Genomic DNA, 21,688 nt, shown 5'->3' with positions numbered 1-21,688 from the left:
GAAGTTTGCAGTGATTCATTGATTTAAAGAAATACGTTTTCCTGAAATATCTTCAGAGACTTTACATCTTCTAATTTCTTATTCTGAAAAAGATATTTAATACACGGAGATGCAAGAGAAAATAATTCTAAGGCATGAGACCCTGAAAGCAACCCCTGATTGGGATTTTTGATATATATATATATATATATATGCATGCCTCAAAACCAGCATCTCCTGGTCCCTTTACAACTCATCTGTTTTCCTTTTACTTTATGTAATTTAAGATTTTGCCATGCACAAACTCACTGCCTTGATACCGCATAACTCTCTAACTTCCTCCACATCCAGTTGCCATTTAAACACTGGAACACTTGAGAAGTTAAGGTGAAAGTTTGGACACTACTTAGATTCGGTCTTTTTCTGCAGTTGCCGGTCACACAAGCCCATCACAGCAGGAGGTTTTCTGGGAGTTGTGCTCTCCTGAAAATGCGACAGAGGGAGCACGGGGGAATGGCTGTTCAGAGCATGCAGTAGGCAACATGTGATGCAGAGATTAGGCTGTGGAAATCACAGTTTTCATTACAACATGAATAGCAGATGAGGCTCCTTATTGTGTTTATAGGAGTATTGCATTTCTCTGTGCGTATCCACAAGGGAGCGAAAAGAAAGCAGCATACAGGTCAGCAGAAATGACAAACTCTCTCCAGCACACACATGCTCACTTACACAGAGTCTCACAGATTAATGTTTGGAATAGCATCAGAGTTTGTGATAAGTTTAGTGGCAAACCGAGCTGACAGGAGGGAAGAGAGGAGTCACGGCCCTGCTGCGGAGTCTTCTCCCAGGGGAAGAAACCTTTCGGAATCGCTTTGAACCGGTCAGACTCGGCCACTGCAGCAGCAAACCGCAGCCAGCAGGGAGCTATCTGACCCAGCGAGAAATCCCATGAAAAAACACTGACTTCTCTGACATGCCCGCCTGTACTTTCAGACAAATGTTTGGAACAGCGTCACCTTTTATAATCAGTTTATTTGCAAAACTGAGCTATTTATGGTCAAATTTGTGAAACAGCCCTCTTAAAATGAAGACTGCAGACATGAGTCTTCTCTGGTATTTGAATGGGTCACTGCAATGTCTTCAAATAAACTGAATCCACTTCTGCTGTTGTTTAACTGCTTTGGATAAGACACAAAGGCTTAAAGAATCGGATTTCATGTTATCACAGTCATGAAAAGAACATGTCACATCTGCCATTTTATCAGCCAATGAAAACACACAAACTTGCTTCTCCACCTTTGCTTATGTTGGCTTCCCTTTAAACTTCCTAGACCCTCATCGAGCAAGTGGTCAGGATTAGTTAGTTCTGGTTCCCTTAAGTAGCAGGGACGTTGCTCAGCATACAGCTGTACGGGGGCACAGGCCCCCAGCCAGAACCCCACCACCAACACTGCCTTAATGTATACAGAAAATAAGCCTGTACTGAATGCATAAGAACATTTATTCAAATTTTTCATGAACGTCAACATGTTTAACAGAGCTATAGGCTATCTAAGCAAATAAAAACACTTTTGAGTTCAGCCATTAGCTTTTCAAATCCTTCTTCTGTAGCTCATCAAACATAATCAAGTCAGCCTTTTACAAGAAGCAATATTATACTAAAAAAAACACAGTATGCACAGTGTTACAATTTTCAATAGATACAAAATAATGAGCAATATTTCAGTCCAGGTACTGAATATGTTTTAATCTCACTGTAGCACAGTCAATAAATACTTCTACAAGAGGGAATATTGTGAAATAAAAAGTCAAAATCTTAAATTAAGAGTACCTGATATGGTCTGATAAGTTATTCCCCTGATTGAGTAGCCTTTTAAACTAGCCTACCCACATTTTACCCATTTATAATGCCTAAGATAGTTTAGTAAATAGGCTTTAATAGGCAGAATAGGATATTGTCTCGTGTTTTTCATATACCATGGAACCAGACGCTGTTTAAGCCTAAATGCAAACGTTGTGTATTTGGTGTAAGAAATGACAGTGGCCTATGGGTAGGCGTGGGCGTTGGCGACACAACAGAGAAAACAAATCTCTCACTTCCCTCCACTTCATTCTAAGTTCTCCTTGTTGCTTCTGACTCTCCTCTGTAAGGATTTCCTTATGTCCATGACCACGATGACGGCAATCCATCAATGTGTAGTGTAGCCTACTACGCTTCGATTGGCAAAATGTGTGGGCTACTATCCGCTGATAAATATGACGTGCGGGCCGCAGTATCTTGCCTTCCACACGGTCCATTCGCTGAACATGCACAGACGCACCCAATGCCTGCAAATGCAACCTCTTCACTCTTTAGTAGACCTATGCAGACTAAAGTAGGTTAAGTGGTTGAAACAGGGAAAATCATGCCTATGTTATTCTTCCTTGGCACATCGGTCTTAGCGTAGTCTGAAGGATGTTTACAGGGGCACGTGCACCGGTAAAAAGTGTCTGCTGACGTGCCTGTTAAGTAGTCTGACCTCACTGTTCTGAGACTAAAGGGGGTGCTCTGCAGATTCAAAGCAGAGTTGATGGTTGTTTAGGCTTGTGATATGTCTTTCCAAACATCAAAAATACTATATGAACATGTTAAAAAGATAATTAAGTTCATTTTCACAGATGGGGGTGGTGGACCCACATGCAGACAGGCAGATAGATGGTGAGATAAGTTAAAAAGGTCTTTATATTGTAAAATGAAAGCGAACAAAGGGCGCTGCCACGCAGGAAAACCAGAAACAATAGACAGAGCTAAACAATCTAAAGACTGAACTCATGGAAGAAACGAGAAAAAAAAAAAAAAAAAGAGACCAGAGAGCTATAAATACTGGGAGGGTTGACGAGTTGAGTGACAACAGGTGAGTGACCAACAGGAAACAGGTGTGCACGGAGACCTGGAGACAATACCAAGACAACTGAGGAACTCTAGGGATGATGACGACAATAGAGTAACAGAAGCTAAAGCACCGACTGAAAGTAACAAGAGACTGAACAGAACATACATGAATACAAGTTCAGGAGAAACATGAACATTAATACAGACCGAAATAAGCCCATGATGACACTAAAGGATTAAGTTGGGAAACTAAACGGGACACAAACTTTTATGACAAAAATAATAATACAACACAATCTAACACACAGGACTGAGGACTAAAATAGAATGAAGCTCAAGGAAAATACCAGAAACCAAAGAGAATTGAACTAAAACACAGAACAGAGACTAAAATAAAGCATTAAGAAATATCAAACCAGAGCAAAAAGCAAAGCGATTATGATAATCAGAGAACTAAAGTGAACAAAACGCAGGAAACCAAGAAACTGAAAGGGAAAGAACAAACTAGAATAAAAACCCACTAATATTGTTTGGATAATCAACTAACCATTTCAATTCTAATCTTCAAACCTTCCCAGTGAGTACGTGTGTCAAATTACATGTTCAAAGTCTACAGTGATGCTTCTGAGATCACACACTTAATGTTAAAGGTTCACAAAGCATGCGAAGGGGAAAAATTTGGACTGCTTCACAATGGGTGCTCCATGGTGAGCATTAGTGGGACTAACTCAAAAATAAGCTACAAAGGGACGTGAAACATGGGTCTCTGATACTGGACAACAGCGGAGCTCCAAGGCCCAGAGGATTGAACTATATCAGGCTTTTGGTACTTTTTTAGCACGTTGGATGATCTGTAGGTTGGTTGTCACTGTCTGCTTTGTTTATATACCTGCCGCCTTGAATTTTCTCTCAAGGAACCAATAAATCATCTTGAATTGTTGGTTTAGGTTTGTTTTTGGCTCTGCTGACAAAAGGAAAATAAAATGGAATATCACAGTGCTCTCAAAAGTGGAAAACGAGACATCCTCCAGCTTAAGAAAAGCTGAAATTGTGAGGTTGTTCGGTTAAGTAAAAACCTTTCTGTGCCACGGCTCATTTCTCTCATCTTAAAACAAATCAGTGGTGCAGCTTTACATCCACCAGTGCCGGCTTCCACTATTCTGCAACATGAAACAACCAAACAGACACCTTTTCTTTGTCTGTGAAGAGATGGAAAAGTTTCCCAGACTTCCATGAAATTAGTGATCTGAATAAATAAATGCACTCAGAAAAGAGCAAACATTCGTACACAAAACAGTCTGTAGGTTTGTAAGAGCCCAAAACTCCAATGAGTCAATAGGAAAGCTGCAGAAGTTTTATTTGTGTGGAGTAACTTCATTTGAATCACAAAGAAACAAAAGGCTTTCTCAAATCTTTGGACTTAGCACACAAAAAGAAGAAAACAACAAAAATTGAAAAGAAGTTTGGTATTCTGTACGGTGTTATCTAGATAATCCCACAAACACATGCGACTTTTGACCAGTTACACCCCTCTATTCCCATGCTCGCTCTTTTTGTGTGTCTGTGATACAGCGAGTTTGAATTTGCGCCTGTTGTGCCAACAGAAAAGTCGACGGGGGCAGCAATGGGGCAAACTGTGGGAGGCAAACAGAGAAGAAGAAAAGAGGAGAGAGGAGAGCGAAATCAGCCGGGTGAAGGCCAGAAAGAGGGAACTGAAGCAGAAGTAAACGTTCCACATCAGAAAGACTCTTTCTTATTGGTAGTTCATTAGTTGTGACCTTAGCTTTGACCCACGGCGAATGCAGCTCTGAGCTCACTGCAACGACACCGACACTATACAGGCGCGCACACAGGAATGCTGCTTCTGTTATTGTCTTTAAGTGCCAAACTCAGGCCAAGGCCTCGCCAGGGTTTCCAAAACAAAATAACAGCCGTGCAGAGCTGTCTCCCACACACACACTCACAGTTACACACCCAAACACCACTTCCGTCCATTCTCTCTCACAGAGAAAGGAAGCCGAGTCGAGCTGGCCCGGCCCCAAATGTCCAGACAGAGGTAGCCTGGCAAACCCAGTCCCCCGACTGCCTACTTCCCTCTCTGAATGGACTTAAAAGACTGAGCCGTCGCCATTCTTCACCCCTTCACTGTTTACAGTGTTGGTGGATGGAAGGAGCCACTTCAAGTGTAAAGAAGCACTCAATGTCTTCGGGAGCCATTTGTTTCTCTGTCGGATGTACTGTTAAGGCACGTGAAATGGCCTTGTGTCATTTCCTTCAGTATTTACTATTGTTGTATAAATTATTTCAAAGAGTTTTTGGGGTATTTGCTGCAAAGCAAGTCAGTGGCTACTGTCAGAACACTGATACGGCCGTTAGGGTCGTCACTTTTAAAATAAAAAACCTTTTCCAAATTATCAGCACATAATTTGAGAGCGTACAATCGAGATGTTCACGCACACTTCATCTGCCATCCACTTATTGAGCAGAGATCCCCAGACCTCCCCGTAGCTTCTCCAGAGGCACGCCGAGGCGTTCCCAAGCCAGCCGAGAGATATAATCTCTCCAAACAAGTCCTGAGTCTGCCCCCGTGCCTCTTCCTGGTGGGACATGTCCGAAGCACCTCCCCAGAAAGGCATCCAGACCAGAATTGTCTCCTTTTGATTCAGAGGAGTAGAGTGTATTCATCATTCATGTGGCTATCATGATCAGATGATCAATAGCAGCAATTTCTGTGTCTACTTCCAGTCAGGCTTGAAAACAAATGTTTCAAATCTTTTTTATTAAAATGCGGGAAACTTGATATAACCTCGATATGAAGAGTTTATATGCTGGTTTATGTCACTACTCTTTCGCCTGTATGTCCAACAATGTATTCCGTTTTCCTCTAAACTCAGAAATCAGAGCTGGAACTGACATCACACTCCAGCTGACCGTGCGACATGTACGCTTTGCTTACTCTTCTGCAAACTGACCATGTCACCTATCATCAGCAATAGAAGCCAATGTCAAAGCAATATACTGTATTAAACTCATCAAAACATAACAGCAATGTGTTAACTGATAGCAGCCGGACAGAACTTTCTGTGTGACCGATGAAATGAGACTTCTTCTGTGTGAAGCAGCCATGTTGTATTTGGAAGTCAGGATTGGTGAGCTTCAGCTGAATTTTGAGTTGGAGAGTGCAAAGTTAGCAGGACCAATGAAACATTCGGTCCCAACTTTTTTTGAGATGTGTTGATGATATCAAATTCAAGATGTTTTCTTTTGTGAATAAAACATTGCTTTATAAGATTAGCAAATAACTGGATTATTTTAAAGAACCCAACTCTTTTTGAACTGGGGATGTGTTATGTGTGGAGTCTGATGTAAATAATGTTTGGTTTCTTCACATCTGAGCTAATTAAACAGTCTGGCCTTAATGGCAAACTGAATTACGAATAAAACGTCTTCACGGTATTGCTTTTCCTACAGCATGACACAGGTAACCCGGTCTGCTGAAATCTTCAGATCTTTGTCTTCATGCAATTAAAAAAACAACTTCAAACTAATCTTTTAAAATTGACATCAGTCTATCACATTGTTATCAAACTCAAACTTTAGTTTTTGACCTTTTTGATTTTAATCTTTTAATGGCAAAATCTCTGAAAGTAAAGGAACTTGAACTTGGAACCATATACGACAAGTTGATATTCTCCAAGCATACACCGGCATGTGGTTATTTATTTGACATTCTCTAATGATGTACAATCAGAGAGAGACCAAAAGTGATACATCAGCAACATCATATCCAGACTGTGTTGCAATCCAGCTCTGTCATCACTGTCATCCCACGGTATCTCCTACCGCCTGTTTATTTACAGCCATATCTCATTATGCTGAGTTATGTGTGCAAGATGTCCCTTTCAAACATTTGTCAACAAAGACAGACAACACAGCACAAGTTTGACATTATGCTATAAAAGCACAACATGCGGGCTGCAGAATCTAAATAGCAGGCTTGTGTTCAGCCACCGTGTAACGGCAACAAACTAAAGCAAAACGAACCGTCTGACAGAATCTGGGAATGAAAGCGGGTCAGAGCAGCAGAAAGCCAATAAAAGCTTCCAAACTACGGAGAAAAGTTACAGCAAACTGTTGCTTAACAGGTGATCGTTAAATGTTGATGTGAACATGAGCTTCTGTCAAACAAGAGGAAGACGTTAAAGCTGATTTTCAACAGGACGAAACATGTTGATTGGAAGGTGATCAGTGTATATATCTACATCTGCTCTTATGCTTAAAAAAAATCTACTTCTCAGCATCTTCATCCCACTCTCTTCTGAAGTGTGTGGTTGAGCAGCGACAGACCACCGTGGGTCAAACATCTTACCTTGGGCCATTTGGGGTTGATGAGGCGGGCTTTGATAGCATCATCCAGAGACATGCTGTACTGGCCCAGTCTTAGATGTGCTGCGGAGCGGTTGCTGTACAGGATACAGTTTTGTGGGTCTGCAGAGAGGGCTTCGGTGTAGAGACACACAGCCAGCGCAAACTCCCCCTGCTGGCAGGCCTGGTTGCTGCGACGCACACGCTCCAAGAATTCGGCCTTACTTAGGGCAGCCGGGCTGGAGAGCAGCAGTCGATCTGTCCTTTTCCCTCCAGGAGCCGAAGGGATCAGAGGAGATGAGGAAGAGGGGGATGAAGATGGAGGGTTGGTGGCTTTGCTCGTGGAGCGAGAGCCAAAAAGAGAAAACTGAGGAGTAGATAAGGGAGGGGGGAGGGCAGGGTGGGATGGGATGGGATGGAGAGGTACAATTAAAAAGAGCTGACATATTTGTGCTGTTAGTCGATTTATCTAATATAAAAAGTAATAACGTTGATAATCCAAAACAGTGTTACCGCTCACAAGTGAAGCAAATAAAATTCTCTTAACAGAGCCTTGTGGTAAAATGTGGTAAAGAGTGAAAAGCCATTCCTCTAACTCAGCATGATGGAGTATAAAGACAAATTTGATGCCTTCACATATTCCTTTGTAACCATAACAACTGTGTGGCTCCAGAAATGGGAATTTTATGTGGACGACAACTTTGATCGAGGATTAAATACCCTTCCTGTTAATATATATACCATATATATAATATATAACATAAAATATGGTCCAGACAAAGGCTGTATAGCATAGACACAATGTGCACATAGAGTTGTGAAAAAAAGGTAGAATAGATCCACATGACACTTCAACTTATTGCTGCTAACTGTTCTTCTACAAGCTGTTGGATCATGGGGTGCACTGAGGGTTTAGGTTGGAGCTTAGGATCACTGTAACTGCCTAAAAATGATCTAGGCCGATTATCCCAATATCTTAAGCTGTGTCACTGAAAAAGGTCAGACTGATCAATAATTGGGATGTATATCAAATCTCAGAGACATTGGTAGAAAGAAGAATAGTCAGACAGAGTAACACAGTCAGGGTTCGGTTCTTCTCATTCGTTTCTATAGCAGCTGCTAAACTCGGTGTAAAATGTGCACCCTGAGGTTCACTCTGTGGAGATTTAACATTGAAGCGCTGCTTCCTTCTCTGATCTGGTGTTTCCAAATTTGTCCTTTCACCAGAGCTTACACCAAGGCCCTCATTATCTCTCTCTATTCCCAGTCTCGCTCAAACACACACACACACAACTATTTGGACACACTCTTAAAATATGCAGCCTGCAGGGATTCCTAAAACTTCCAAATGTATCACCCAATGTTTCTGACTGAGGGCGAAGGCATACAGTGGCACTTAAGATTCCCTTCAAATAAAGTGCAAGAACGATTCAGAATACCAAACAATGATTGACAGTCTCAAATTTGAGATTTGAGAAACGAAACACATTTATTGTGTAAAAGTCCTGATCCAGCCCTCATTTCTTTATTACATTCTTATAATCTTTAAAGTGGTCCTGATCAATAGTTCTCCAGCTTTCTGAAGGTCTTTCAGAGTTTTTCTTTGGACATTTTCTGCTTTTTCACTCATTTTCTTTGTGAACCCACTTAATTCTGACCTATGAATCATTCAAACAGAAAAAAGGCTCCTAACTCAAGGGATAAACCAGTGTTGTGTCCACACGTAACAGACAACTTAGCAAAGAAGCTACGAGCAGTTACTTTTTGTTACCAGCAGCCTGTCACAAAGACACATCATTTGTTCCCATTTCTTTAGTTGCATCTATGAAAAACAGCAAAGATAACACAGTCTGACAGACAGAAAACAGGATTTCTGCAGCAACAAGGTGATTCCCAAAGAGCTGTTAGCTGAAAACTTGGCATATCTCAGCATGGTGTGCAGTGTGTCCTTAAAACATTTGAGGAAACTGGACAAGTGGAGGACAAAAGAAGAAGTGTCAGGCCTAATAAACTATCTACAGCAGATGAACAGGATCTGAAAGTGATGTCCTTAAGAAAGAGGAAAAAATCCAGCAAAGACCTGACACAGGAGCTGAGAGATGCATCTGGACCTTCAGCTGATCCATCTGCTGTTGGCCCAAGCCTCATCGGAAATGGGCTCCATGGAAGGGTGGCTGTCAAGAAGCTGTTCTTAAGGAAGGGAAACAGGGAGAAAAGGCTGAGCTGTGCCAAAGGACACAAGAAGTGGACTGAAAATCAGTGGCAGCAGGTCTGATGGAGGGATGAATCCTCCCCAGAGCCCGGACCTCAACATTATTCAAGCAGTGTGGGATCATGTTGGCAGAGAACGGAACAAAAGACAGCCCACATCCAAAGAAGAGCTTTGGGATGTCCTTCAAGAAGCCTGGAGAACTATTCCTGAAGACTCCAACTAGAATTATACAAACTCTGTTTTTGCCCCTATAAATAAGGGATAATGCCTGACGAGGTGTCCATTATCAGAAACGATTGGACTTCGCGGAAGCAACCGTCCGACGCGAAGCCGAGTCGTCCATTCATTTCTGATAATGGACACCTCGTCAGGCATTATCCCTTACTTAACCTACACCCTCCAGCCAATCAGAATCGAGTATTCACCCAGACCATAGTATAAATCCTTTTAATGCACCTATTTCTTATTTTCCTGGCAATATATTAAGAGATTTGGAATGTCTTCAAACTCTTGCAAAGTACCGCATGTCTTGTCTTGTGTTTTACTATTGCTCGATAAGTAGTTATGAGAAATGTTTCTGACCCGAGTTGTCAAACCAAGGCATCATTTATTTAATTAATGCCAGTTTTGTAAATGGAAACTGTACCTGACATATTTGATCAGCTGTATGTTGCTTCACGTTGCTGTTTAACATGAATCACATGTGAACACTGTACAGTTGCAAAATAGGGTTTTATATCTGCATATTATTGCTACACATAATCAATAACCCAAGCTGAAATACTCAAAGTTCTTTATGGTCAATGTTGGAAAACAAAAAGAAACAGTTCTAATAAAACAGAATAGAAGTTTGCCCTAAAATATAAACCCTCAAAAGCCATATTTTTTCATTACTCATACATTAAAAATCATTAAAAGTAACATCAATTTGTTAGTCACAGTTCTATTACACACTGTACATTTTGCAGCTGCTGCTTTCTCTCATATTTCCCTCATTGTTCCCTGTTAATGTGTAAAAAAGACTCTTTCAGATCTGAAAAAAGTGATCTGAAGCAGAGCTTGTCCAACAGGGTGGTGTTTGCCTAAATAAAACCAGCCATCATGCACTGAACTAGAGTAACACATGAATCTCTAAGCTTACTACTGCTGAGCGAGGACACGGTCAATAAAGCAGAAGAAGAAAATCCATTTCTAGTACTTTTTGCAATTGCACAGTTTACATTGCTGAGTTGGTTGTTTACACTGTTCTGTTCTTTAAACAGAAGTTTGGCTACTCTGAAACTTTGTGTGTTTTTTGGGAACACATTCACATTAAATGATCTGCACGCACAGAGGTTATCTGTGTTTGTGAGTAAGAATCAAAGTGAAAACTTAAGAGGTGAATCTGGACTTTAACATACTGAGTGATGCATTTTATATTCTCTGACGGGCTGACCATCCGTGGGAGGGGCCAAGGGGGTTGGGTGCAATGTGAGCTGGGCGGCAGCCGTATCCAGAGACCTTGGCGTTCTGATCCTCGGCTACTGAAGCTGGCTCTTGGGACGTGGAACGTCATCTCTTTGTTGGGGAAGGAGCCTGAGGTGGTGCGCGACGCTGAACGGTTCTGGCTAGATATAGTCGGACTCACCAACTCTGGAGTTGCCCGTGGTGAGAGTCGCAGAGCAGGTGTGGGCATACTTATTGCCCCCCGGCTGTGCGCCGGCTGAGCGAGAGGGTAGCGAGAGGGTCCTGACTGTTATTTGTGCTTATGCATCAAACAGCAGTTCAGAGTACCCACCCTTTTTGGAGTCCCTGGAGGAGGCACTGGAGAGTGCTCCTGCAGGAGACTCCCTCGTTCTGCTCGGGCACTTCAATGCTCACGTGGGCAATGACAGTGAGACCTGGAAGGGGGTGATTGGGAGGAACGGCCCCACCGATCTGAATCAGATTGGTGTTCTGTTGCCGGACTTCTGTGCTCGTAATGGACTGTCCGTAACGAACACCATGTTCAGGCATAAGGGTGTCCATATGTGCACTTGGCACCAGGACACCCTATGCCGCAGTTCGATGATCGATTTTGTAATTGTATCGTCGGACTTGCGGCCGTATGTCCTGGACACTCGGGTGAAGAGAGGGGCGGAGCTGTCAACTGATCACCACCTGGTGGTGAGTTGGCTCCGCTGATGGGGGAAGAAGCCGATCAGACCTGGCAGGCCCAAATGTATTGTTAGGGTCTGCTGGGAGAGCAGTGTCCCGGGGGAGGTGGGGGACATTGAGTCCGAATGGGCCATGTTCCGTGCCTCCATTGTTGAGGCGGCTGACCGGAGCTGTGGCCGTAAGGTTGTCGGTGCCTGTCGTGGCGGCAACCCCCGAACCCGCTGGTGGACACCAGTGGTGAGGGAAGCCGTCAAGCTGAAGAAAGAGTCCTATCGGGCCTTTTTGGCCAGTGGGACTCTAGAAGCAGCTGATGGGAAACGACAGACCAAGGGAAACGCAGCCTCGGTGGTTGCTGAGGCAAAAACACGGGCTTGGGAGGAGTTCGATGAGGCCATGGAGAATGATTTCCGGACGCCCTCGAAGAGTTTGTGGTCCACCATCCGGCGGCTCAGAGGGGGGAAGCGGTGAACCGTCAACACCGTTTATGGTGGGGACGGGGCTCTGCTAACCTCAACTGGGGATGTTGTGAGTCGGTGGGGGGAATACTTCGAGGGCCTCCTCAATCCTACCGACACGCCTTCCGATGAGGAAGCAGAGTTGCAGAGTTCGGACGTGGGGCCTCCCATTTCTGGGGCTGAGGTTGCCAAGGTGGTCAAAAAGCTCCTCGGTGGCAAGGTGGATGAGGTCCACCTTGCCACCTTGAGTTTCTCAAGGCTCTGGATGTTGTAGGGCTGTCTTGGTTGACACGCCTCTGCAGCATCGTATGGACATTGGGGACAGTACCTCTGGACTGGCAGATCGGGGTGGTGGTCCCCCTCTTTCAAAAGGGGGACCGGAGGGTGTGTTCCAACTACAGGGGGATCCCACTCTTCAGCCTGCCTGGTAAGGTCTGTTCGGGGGTACTGGAGAGGAGGATCCATCGGATAGTTGAACCTCGGATCCAGGAGATGCAGTGTTGTTTTCGTCCTGGGCGTGGAACAGTAGACCAGCTCTACACCCTCAGCAGGGTCCTGGAGGGTGCATGGGAGTTCGCCCAACCGGTCTACATGTGTTTTGTGGACTTGGAGAAGGCGTTTGACAGTGTCCCTGGGGGAGTCCTGTGGGGAGTGCTCCGGGAGTGCCGGACCCCTTGATAGGGGCTGCTCGGTCTCTGTATGACCGGTGCCAGAGTTTGGTCTGCATCACCGGCAGGAAGTCTGACGTGTTTCCGGTGAGAGTTGGACTCCGTCAGGGCTGCCCTTTTTCACGGATTCTGTTCATGATTTTTATGGACAGAATTTCTAGGTGCAGCCAGGGTGTTGAGGGGGTCCGTTTTGGCGACCTCAGAATCGGGTTATTGCGGATGATGTGGTTCCATTAGTGTTGTCGGGCCGTGACCTTTAGCTCTCACTGGAGCGGTTCGCAACCGAGTGTGAAGCGGCTGGGATGAGAATCAGCACCTCCAAATCCGAGACCATGGTCCTCAGTCGGAAAAGAGTGGAATGCCCTCTCCAGGTTGGGAATGAGATCCTTCCCCAAGTGGAGGAATTCAAGTATCTCGGGGTCTTGTTCACGAGTGAGGGACGAATGGAGCAGGAGATTGACAGACGGATCGGTGCGGCGTCCGCAGTGATGCGGGCTCTGCACCGGCCCGTCGTGGTGAAGAAGGAGCTGAGCCTTAAGGCGAATTTACCGTTTTTTACCGTTTTTCACCGAATTTACCGGTCAATCTATGTTCCTACCCTCATCTATGGTCACGAGCTGTGGGTAGTGACCAACAAAACAAGATCGCGAATACAAGCGGCCGAAATGAGTTTCCTCCGCAGGGTGTCTGGGCTCTCCCTTAGAGATAGGGTGAGAAGCTCAGTCATCCAGGAGGGGGTCAGAGAAGAACCGCTGCTCCTCCGCATCAAGAGGAGTCAGATGAGGTGGCTCGGGCATCTGGTTAGGATGCCTCCTGGGCACTTCCCTGTTGAGGTGTTCCAGGCATGTCCCACTGGGAGGAGGCCCCGGGGAAGACCCAGGACATGTTGGACATACTACGTCTCTCGGCTGGCCTGGGAACGTCTCGGGGTCCCCCCGGAAGAGCTAGAGGAAGTGTCCCGGGACAGGGACGTCTGGGTTTCTCTGCTCAAGCTGCTGCACCCGCGGCCCGATCCCCGGAGAAGCGGTAGATGATGGATGGATAGATGGATGGATGGCATTGTATATTTTACTAATCTCCTCATCATCCTGACTTAAGGCGGATTTACAGTTGACGCGTCGCTCACGGCACTGGCGGCCCGTGACGTCAAAATGACATTTCAGGCCTGGCACTTGCCTTGAAAAGACGGTGCAGCGCGTTGTCGTGCACCAGTCGATTTTTGTAACTTGGCTGCGCCGAGAACGACAAACCGGATGGAGCAATTTGAGACCAGGCTCAGTCAGGAGGTGCGTTCGTACAGGCACCTGTACGAAACTGCAGTGAAACGGCACAGGGACCACATAAAACTCCCAAAACTCGTGGACAGAGATTGGCAGAACTTTGGGGAAAGAGGGAGACTTCTGTAAGAATGTGTGGAAGAAGCTACAGGACAGATACGGGACAGATACGTGAAGGCAAATAAGAGGGCAGAGACTCGAAGTGGTGATGCCGGGGGTTTCAGACCTTCACCTCTTGTAACTGAAAAATTAAAATGATCCAGATACTTCAGCAGGATCATTGATGACAGTGTTCCTGCTTCTGACAGTGGCATTGTTTTCTTCTCGACTTTCGTGGTTGTAGAATAGCGGTAACCTTCCCGTAGCAGCGACACCTCTGTGCGTATTGACTTGCGCCACCATATATAACCGGCATGAAATTGTGACGTCATCAACACCGCTCGCGCTAGCAGACTCGGCAACCATGCTAGAGCCTTTAGCCCACCTTAAAGATGTGATACCATGATGATCCTTTTTGAGGGTTGATGGTTAGGGTTACCCCAACATTTTGGTCAACAAATGGTTAGATCAATTTATCCTTGAAGCCCAGCTTTCTCTTTGCCTCCAAGAAGCTACTTACATAAAATCTGCATTTTTCATGAGCACCTATTCCAACTGGCTGGAGGCTATTGGTTCACCTCAATTTCACACTATAGAGGATCTACATTGCTGAACAGATCAATTCAGCTGAATAATAAAAAGCTGAGTCCTACACAGGTCAGATGGCTCGCTAAACACAGAGGCATATAATTGTGTTTAGTGAAGCTGAGCGGCCATGCAGAAAACAGAATCAATGCCTCAACTCCGTGCACCATCTTTTGCTGGTAAAAATCACAATAGCCTCAGATTTGACCTGCTACAGTACATCAGCCTCACAAAAAGAAATACGTTATGTAGAGACATTACACTGTAAACAGCACCAATAAAATAACCATTTATATCATTTTGGTCACAAGTATTAGACCAATTGAAGCTGTTTCTGTTTTAAAGAGAATATATTGTACTCTAACATAAAACTGAGAATGAAAGAAATGTACATGAACATGTTCTATACAATATCAAAAACTTTAATTCAATACAAAAGGAGAGTAGAATGACCACAGAAGCAGTAAAAAAAATGTTCAGTTAAGAGCTAAAATATATTAGATAACGAATTTATGAATATCCCAATTTCATGTTAAAATCTCTTTTCCAATTATTGTCACAAACTCTGACAAAAGATTAAAATAATTCTATGATCAGACAATATACAGCCTACTCTGCACATAAATGGGGATCTTTTTAAAGCTACTTTTTCCCTCCCTCATTCCCCCTAAAAAAAACCTACCTCAGTGCCGCCACAACGAAAAACCCATCCACTTGAAAACACAATTACTGAGCTGTAAACGGCATGCCGAACCAGCAGGCACCTTCTTCTTATCTCTTAGTCACAGCAGATTTTAGTACCAATTCTTTGCATACCATCACCAAACTGAACGAAAAGCTACACACCAAAAAAATTTTCTAAAAGGTTCGTTTTCAGTGACATAAAATACAGTACATACAAACCTTTATTGTAAACCTTCACAAGAAAAAGATATATTTAAGCCCGTTGATCCATTATAAACTCATTTGCCACAGCCATTGTTGGGCTGATATGCTGTATCTGTGCACCCTAAAATGTGTAATTAAGAGATAGTTAAGGTTGCAGTACACTAGGAAAAAACCACTGTGTGTCTGGAAGAGAAACCAAACCTAAAGCACCACAAGCTGCACTTAGAACAATCTATCTTGGGAAAACATTTGCCTTATTTATCCAGTGAAGGGGAACCAGCTACCACACCACAGAAAAGAGAAGCTGATAAATATTCAGATGGAGTATGATTCAGTCTCCACTTTTACACAGGCACATCTTCAAAGCAAACAGTTGTTGCAAAGCAACCAGTTTGTTGACTATTTGAGGTTGCAAATACTGTATATTTAACCTCTAAATCAAATCAAGGCAAACTTGATTACAGTGCTGAAAAGGCAGCACTTAAAGCTAATCTGCTAGGCAATGCTAAATAGCTTTAACCAACCTCAACTGTTTGATTTTTGGTTGCTTTAACTGCATTTAACTGAATTTAACTGCACTTATAAGCGTTTTAAAAGCCCTCTTGGTAACCTGGTGGAGCATTAAGAATACTATAAACCTATAAATGTACATGAACAGAAAGTAAGAAAGTATCTATGAGTATATCAAATGTGAAGATGACATCACGCCCCATTGACTGTGCTATATCATAATAATACCACCAGCACTGAGTATGTAGGACAATGCATGCAAACCTTCGTAATCATGTTTTAATGCACATATTGTAATACTGGCCTTTAAAATCACATCTTACTCTACTTTCTACTTGGCATAATAAAACGATAAGCATATCAGTCCAAGTGCAAGTTAAAAGAACTCGTCCAACAAATTCCAAGACTCTATAAAATCGTTACTGACAGTTTAACAAATCATAATACCCACACTGACAGCAATTCCATGAAATAAACCACCAGCTGAATGTTTTCAAAGTTTTACTTTATCAAATGTGCCAAAAAATAGAGTCAGATTTGGCACGGAAACAGATTTTTGATATCAACCAAACATGTCACATAATCACTGCAAATTTGTCTATAAATGTCCTTAAGTTTGAGAATTTTAGCCTCCCCAGCATCCGCTTAGTTCAATGTGAAAGCCCATTTCCCCGATATGATGAACAAACTATCCTTTAAGGGAAAATTCTGAATATGTATCAACAAATTAAAAAAAAATGGGACTTCCACAGTCCAAACATGTAGTTAGCAATGTGCAGGAATATAAGCAGAGGTAGTACATCATGGTCAGTCATCCAGTCCAGTGTGTGGACAAATTTGACCATTTTGACAAACTTTTAAGCCGAGCTAAACCAAAGCTAACCAGGCAAAAACACCAGTGTAAGGTGCAGGTAACAGGAAGACCCCGAAGTTGACTGGAATGACAAACCTTCACATTCTCTATTCTATCGTATACCTTCTTTATTTTAGGGGGATTTATATTTCTGTATGATAGTATTTTTCATATTCATTTGAATAAAAACAAGTACCATACATATGTTACGGAAATTCTGAGGCACGTTACTACATCACAGCTTTTTATGACAGTCTGCATCACCTGTTGACTGACATTCCTGTGACAACTTGTGATTAATCCTCCCTCTTAATTGTAAAACCAGGCATGCAAACAGTTGATAAGCTGGCAGGTACACCATGTTAAAGAGCAGGATAACTCCAGAGTTATCGCAGTGTCTCAGCTGACGTCTGGCTTTTGCAGCACAGCACACACTAAAACACACAAATGTGAAGGTGGTGTAGCTAGATGAGTTTACACAGTAAAGAGTTCAAGTTCAAGTTAGAAAACAACACTGCAACAGGAACACAACAAGAATATCCTGTCCTAGTCCTTCCAAGATTACAAGCAAACATACACTTCCCCTCTGTCCTGTCTTACTACTCCCAGCCCCCTTTCCAGCCTGGGTCACATGCCTGGAGACAACACAGAAACAGAAACTGTGGAGCTGAATACCTGAACAGGAGTGAACTGTGTTCCTGACCTTCTGATCTTCTATTCTAATTTATGTTGTATGGGGAGTGCCAAGGCAACAAGCTGGAGTTGCAATCAAATATATCCACTTTCACTCAAGTGCTGCAACCATTAAATTTTCCAGAGACGTCCTGGAAGAGGGGCATGTGAGATGTCCACAACTATCACTCTAGTGGAGGCTTCGTCGTGACTTCATCGTGACAGCTCAAAAACCGACGTAATCTTTTACTATTCTCATCATCAGTCCAATGCTTCATTCATTTTTTCAGGCAAACACATGAATGCTCCTAGTTTCCCCACAGTAATCATTTAAGACTTTCAGCTGTAGAATATAGAATTTAAAAAACTTTTGAGTACAAGTTGTAAGATTTGTCACGCTTTTCTTCTCTGGCACTTCATGGGATCAGAACATGTATTCATATTTTTTACGAGGAATTTATTTGGTACACATTTCTTTTAAACCTAAACACGCTTTTTTTTTTTTTTTTTTAAATCACTTTATTTGGATCACACAACTTCTTCAAAATGATCTTAATGAAAACTTGATGTGGCCAAAACAAACACTTGTCAGTGACCTCGGGAAAGATCATGTCATGATGATGTTTATAGCTACAGATTAACAGTTTTCATGCAGTCTACACACTATTTTCTTGATGAAGTTGTCACATTCATAATGCATTTTGATGAACCAACAATTCAAACCTCCAAAATATTCTTTTCACTGTCACATTTTTCAATGAATAGCTAAATAAAATGTTTGTCTTCCACGCTGGGCGTCTTTCGGCTGAAAGATGTCTATGATGTACTAAACACAGTTTATAAAAGATTTTAGACGTTTATCTTGTTTTTCTTGGTAGCTCTGGCTGTGAAAAGCTGGACTTTCAACTTACTTTTTCACGTTTTGATGCTTTTTTTTCTAGAAAAAACACAAGGTTTGATCCAGTTCAAATCTTTTTACTACATATCGTGAGAGCTGTCTGTTATTAAAGCAAATTTGGCCCCGTTTAATCACACTTTATTCATTTTTTCTAAATTCTTTGAACTTTCTTTACTCCCTTAAGCCTTTTCCTTGCTATTGCTATTCCTACTATTCCTTTTCCTTCTTTACAATCCACTTCTAAGGATCCACCACTATAAATGAGGTGTTTAGATGTTTTTGAAGGCAGATAACAGTGAAAAGGTTGCAGCTTCCTTCAGCCTGGCAGAAATCAGATTGTCTGTGTGTGAACTCAAAATAAATCCTGCAGGATGTCAACACATCATGGGATGTGTGTGTGAACTCCAAACTCAACTTCCCTTTTCTCAGCCCCCTGCAGATCGCACTACACGGACGCCGGTTGTCTCTTTACTTTGTACCGGTTTATAAAACGTCTCTTTCCACCAGCCTCACCTTCTCTTTCCTCGCTCTTTGCTTTTCCATCTCCGCTAAATCCGGCGACCGCAGCTCCAAACTTTCATCCCACAGCAGCTGTGCTGAAGCGGGGCAGGAAAACTCCCAGAAACCATCCAAAACAAACCCAGAAGTCCGCTTCCGATCGCCCAGCGATGTTATATACCAGCAGACTTAAGATCTAAGAAGACTCGTGTGCTATGTGGCGACCCTCCGAAGTTTTTCTTCGTGGAAGTTAATCCAGTCTGAAAGCGCCATGTTCCCGCAGCCGATCTTCTCCCCATAGCGGAATTTTTGTCCGGTGAGAGGCGGGGATCCGGTCGGCTCCACGGCTGCAGCCTTCAGCAAGGTTTCAATTACTTCACATGACATCAGAGAGGAGTTGAGTTACCTGAAAGATATCCATTACAGCGGGGCCGCACAAAGTCTTAGTGTGGAAGTTTTTCAGGAGGAAATGAAAACTACGTGCAATGAATTCTCACGTTAACTTTGATTTAGTTTGCAAAAAGCTGTCAAACACCTCGGAAAACCTTTGGAAAAGAACATTTCAGCCCCAATGAGTGCCTTTGATCAGCACTGGCATAAATGTATTTTTTTATAAAAGATGTTAGAAAAGTCCAGTAGTTTGTTTGGATGGTCAGAATACTTAATTAATCTGGATTAGATAAAAGAAGGCTATTCACAAAGATCATGTAAAAATGAAAGCACACTTTTCTTTCAGCCCTAAGGTTTTGTATCAGGACATAATGATAAATATAATCATCATTTGGTTTAACCAGGTCTTAAAATGAGGTTGAAACAACCTCAGATGAACAAGAATCCATGGCATATTAAACCATGTCATTATTCACTGAATAAAAATTTATATATTCAGAACGGCCTGTGTGAAAAAGTCCATCCAAACTGCTTCAATCGAAATGAAGAGAGTAAGTAGCAGCCAGGTGCTGCTGATCAATGCACCGATGAATTAATCATCACTAAGTGTGAGCACCTCTATAAAAGCAGAAGTTCTGTCAGTTTGCTGCTCTGCAGCATTCAGGTGTGTGTTAACACAATGCCAAGGAGGAAAGACATCAGCAATGATCTTAGAGAAGCAGTTGTTGCTGCCCATCAATCTGGGAAGGGTTATAAGGCCATTTCCAAACTATTTGGAGTCCATCATTCTACAGAGAGAAAGATTATTCACAAGTGGAAAACATTCAAGACAGCTGTCAATCTTCCCAGGAGTGGACGTCCCAGCAAGGTCACCCCAAGGTCAAAAACCCAAGAGCTACATCTCAGACTCTACAGGCCTCAGTTAGCATGTTAAAGGTTAAAGTTCATGACAGCACAGTTAGAAAAAGACTGAACAAGTATGGCTTGTTTGGAAGGGCTGCAGGAGAAAGCCTCTTCTCTCTAAAAAGAACATGGCAGCACAGCTTAGGTTTGCAAAGCTGCATCTGAACAAACCACAAGACTTCTGGAACAATGTCCTTTGGACAGACCAGACCAAAGTGGAGATGTTTGCTCATAATGCACAGCAGCACGTTTGGAGGAAACCAAACACAGCATATCAGCACAAACACCTCACACCAGCTGTCAAGCACGGTGGTGGAGGGCTGATGATCTGGGCTTGTTCTGCAGCCACAGGACCTGGGCACCTTGCAGTCATTGAGTCCACCATGAACTCCTCTGGATACCAAAGTGTTCTAGAGTCAGATGTGAGGCCGTCTGTCCGACAGCTAAAGCTGGGCTGAAACTGGCTCATCAACAGGACAATGATCCCAAACACAGCAGCAGATCTACAGCAGAATGTGTGAAGAAGAAAATAGTCCAGGTGTTGCAATGGTCCAGTCAGAGTCCAGACCTCTGCTGACTGAGATGCTGTGCTGGGACCTTAAAGCCCCGTTTCCACTATACAGTCCGGTACGGGTCGGTTCAGAACGGTTCGCTTATTTCAGTGTTTCCACTACCACCAAAGCGTACCGGTCCCATGGAACCCGTTACCATTTTCGTAACCCTTCTGCTTGGGGTACCGAGCACACAGGACCGGTTCCAGGCTCTGCTCTCCGTTGTTGGTGAGGAGGCTGTGCAGCGGGAGCTCGATGGCGCTGTGTGAAACAAAAACGTTTTCCAAGTGATGGCCCCAAAAATGGCAGACAGTGGTTTCAACCGGACCTGATCCAGTGTCGCATTAGGCCGATTTCAGACCAGAGCGTGGCGTGGCGGCAGCGAAACGACGGCAGTCTTTACGCCGGTTATCAGGCGGTGTGTTCAACTTGGCTTTTCACACCGGACAGTCTGCGGCCGCGGTAGTTCTGCTCCAGCCCTGTTTGCATTCCCCATTCATTTCAACGGCACACCGCCCGCCGCCAGCCGCTGCCGGCCGCTGCCGTCCAAATTCCGCTCGAGTTCTATTTTCCAAAAGCAGCGCGGGATGGAGGCGTCTCCGCGCCGCTACCGCCCGACTACCGCCGCGTCGGTGTGCAAGGACAGATCTGTTTCCATGTATTTTCACCTCCGCCGGTGAAAATCGCTTCCGTTCCGCCACGCTTTGCCGCCCTGGTCTGAAATGGCCCTTAAGCTGAAGAAGCTTCGGAGCGATCGACAGTGACGCTTCGGCACACACTCCTCCCACCCCTGAGGGTCCCCTTTGTACAGTGGGAACGCAAAGCTTACCCTAAAGTGACCCGACCCGTACCGATACGAAGTGACCCGAACTGTACT

The 21,688-nt window shown here is 43.7% G+C and overlaps 1 protein-coding gene across 4 annotated transcripts in view; it reads right to left on the bottom strand.

The window, feature by feature from the left end:
• ttc28 (tetratricopeptide repeat domain 28) overlaps positions 1 to 19,256 on the bottom strand; it is a 184,179-nt gene extending 164,923 nt beyond the window's left edge. For all 4 annotated transcript variants that reach the window (XM_075455513.1, XM_075455515.1, XM_075455514.1 and 1 more), the window contains exons 1-2: positions 18,983 to 19,256; positions 7,221 to 7,583 (exon numbers count right to left, since the gene is read on the bottom strand). In XM_075455513.1, coding sequence (XP_075311628.1) covers positions 7,221 to 7,583; positions 18,983 to 19,012 — 393 coding nt within the window. In that variant the 5' untranslated portion in view covers positions 19,013 to 19,256. The remainder of the gene's footprint in view (positions 1 to 7,220; positions 7,584 to 18,982) is intronic.
• Positions 19,257 to 21,688: the final 2,432 nt, after the last annotated feature.

This window comes from Odontesthes bonariensis, chromosome 22 (assembly GCF_027942865.1).
Source record: "Odontesthes bonariensis isolate fOdoBon6 chromosome 22, fOdoBon6.hap1, whole genome shotgun sequence".
Taxonomy (NCBI): Eukaryota; Metazoa; Chordata; class Actinopteri; order Atheriniformes; family Atherinopsidae; genus Odontesthes; species Odontesthes bonariensis.
The sequence above is the reverse complement of the archived record's forward strand: the minus strand, read 5'-3'. Positions and strand labels throughout refer to the sequence as shown.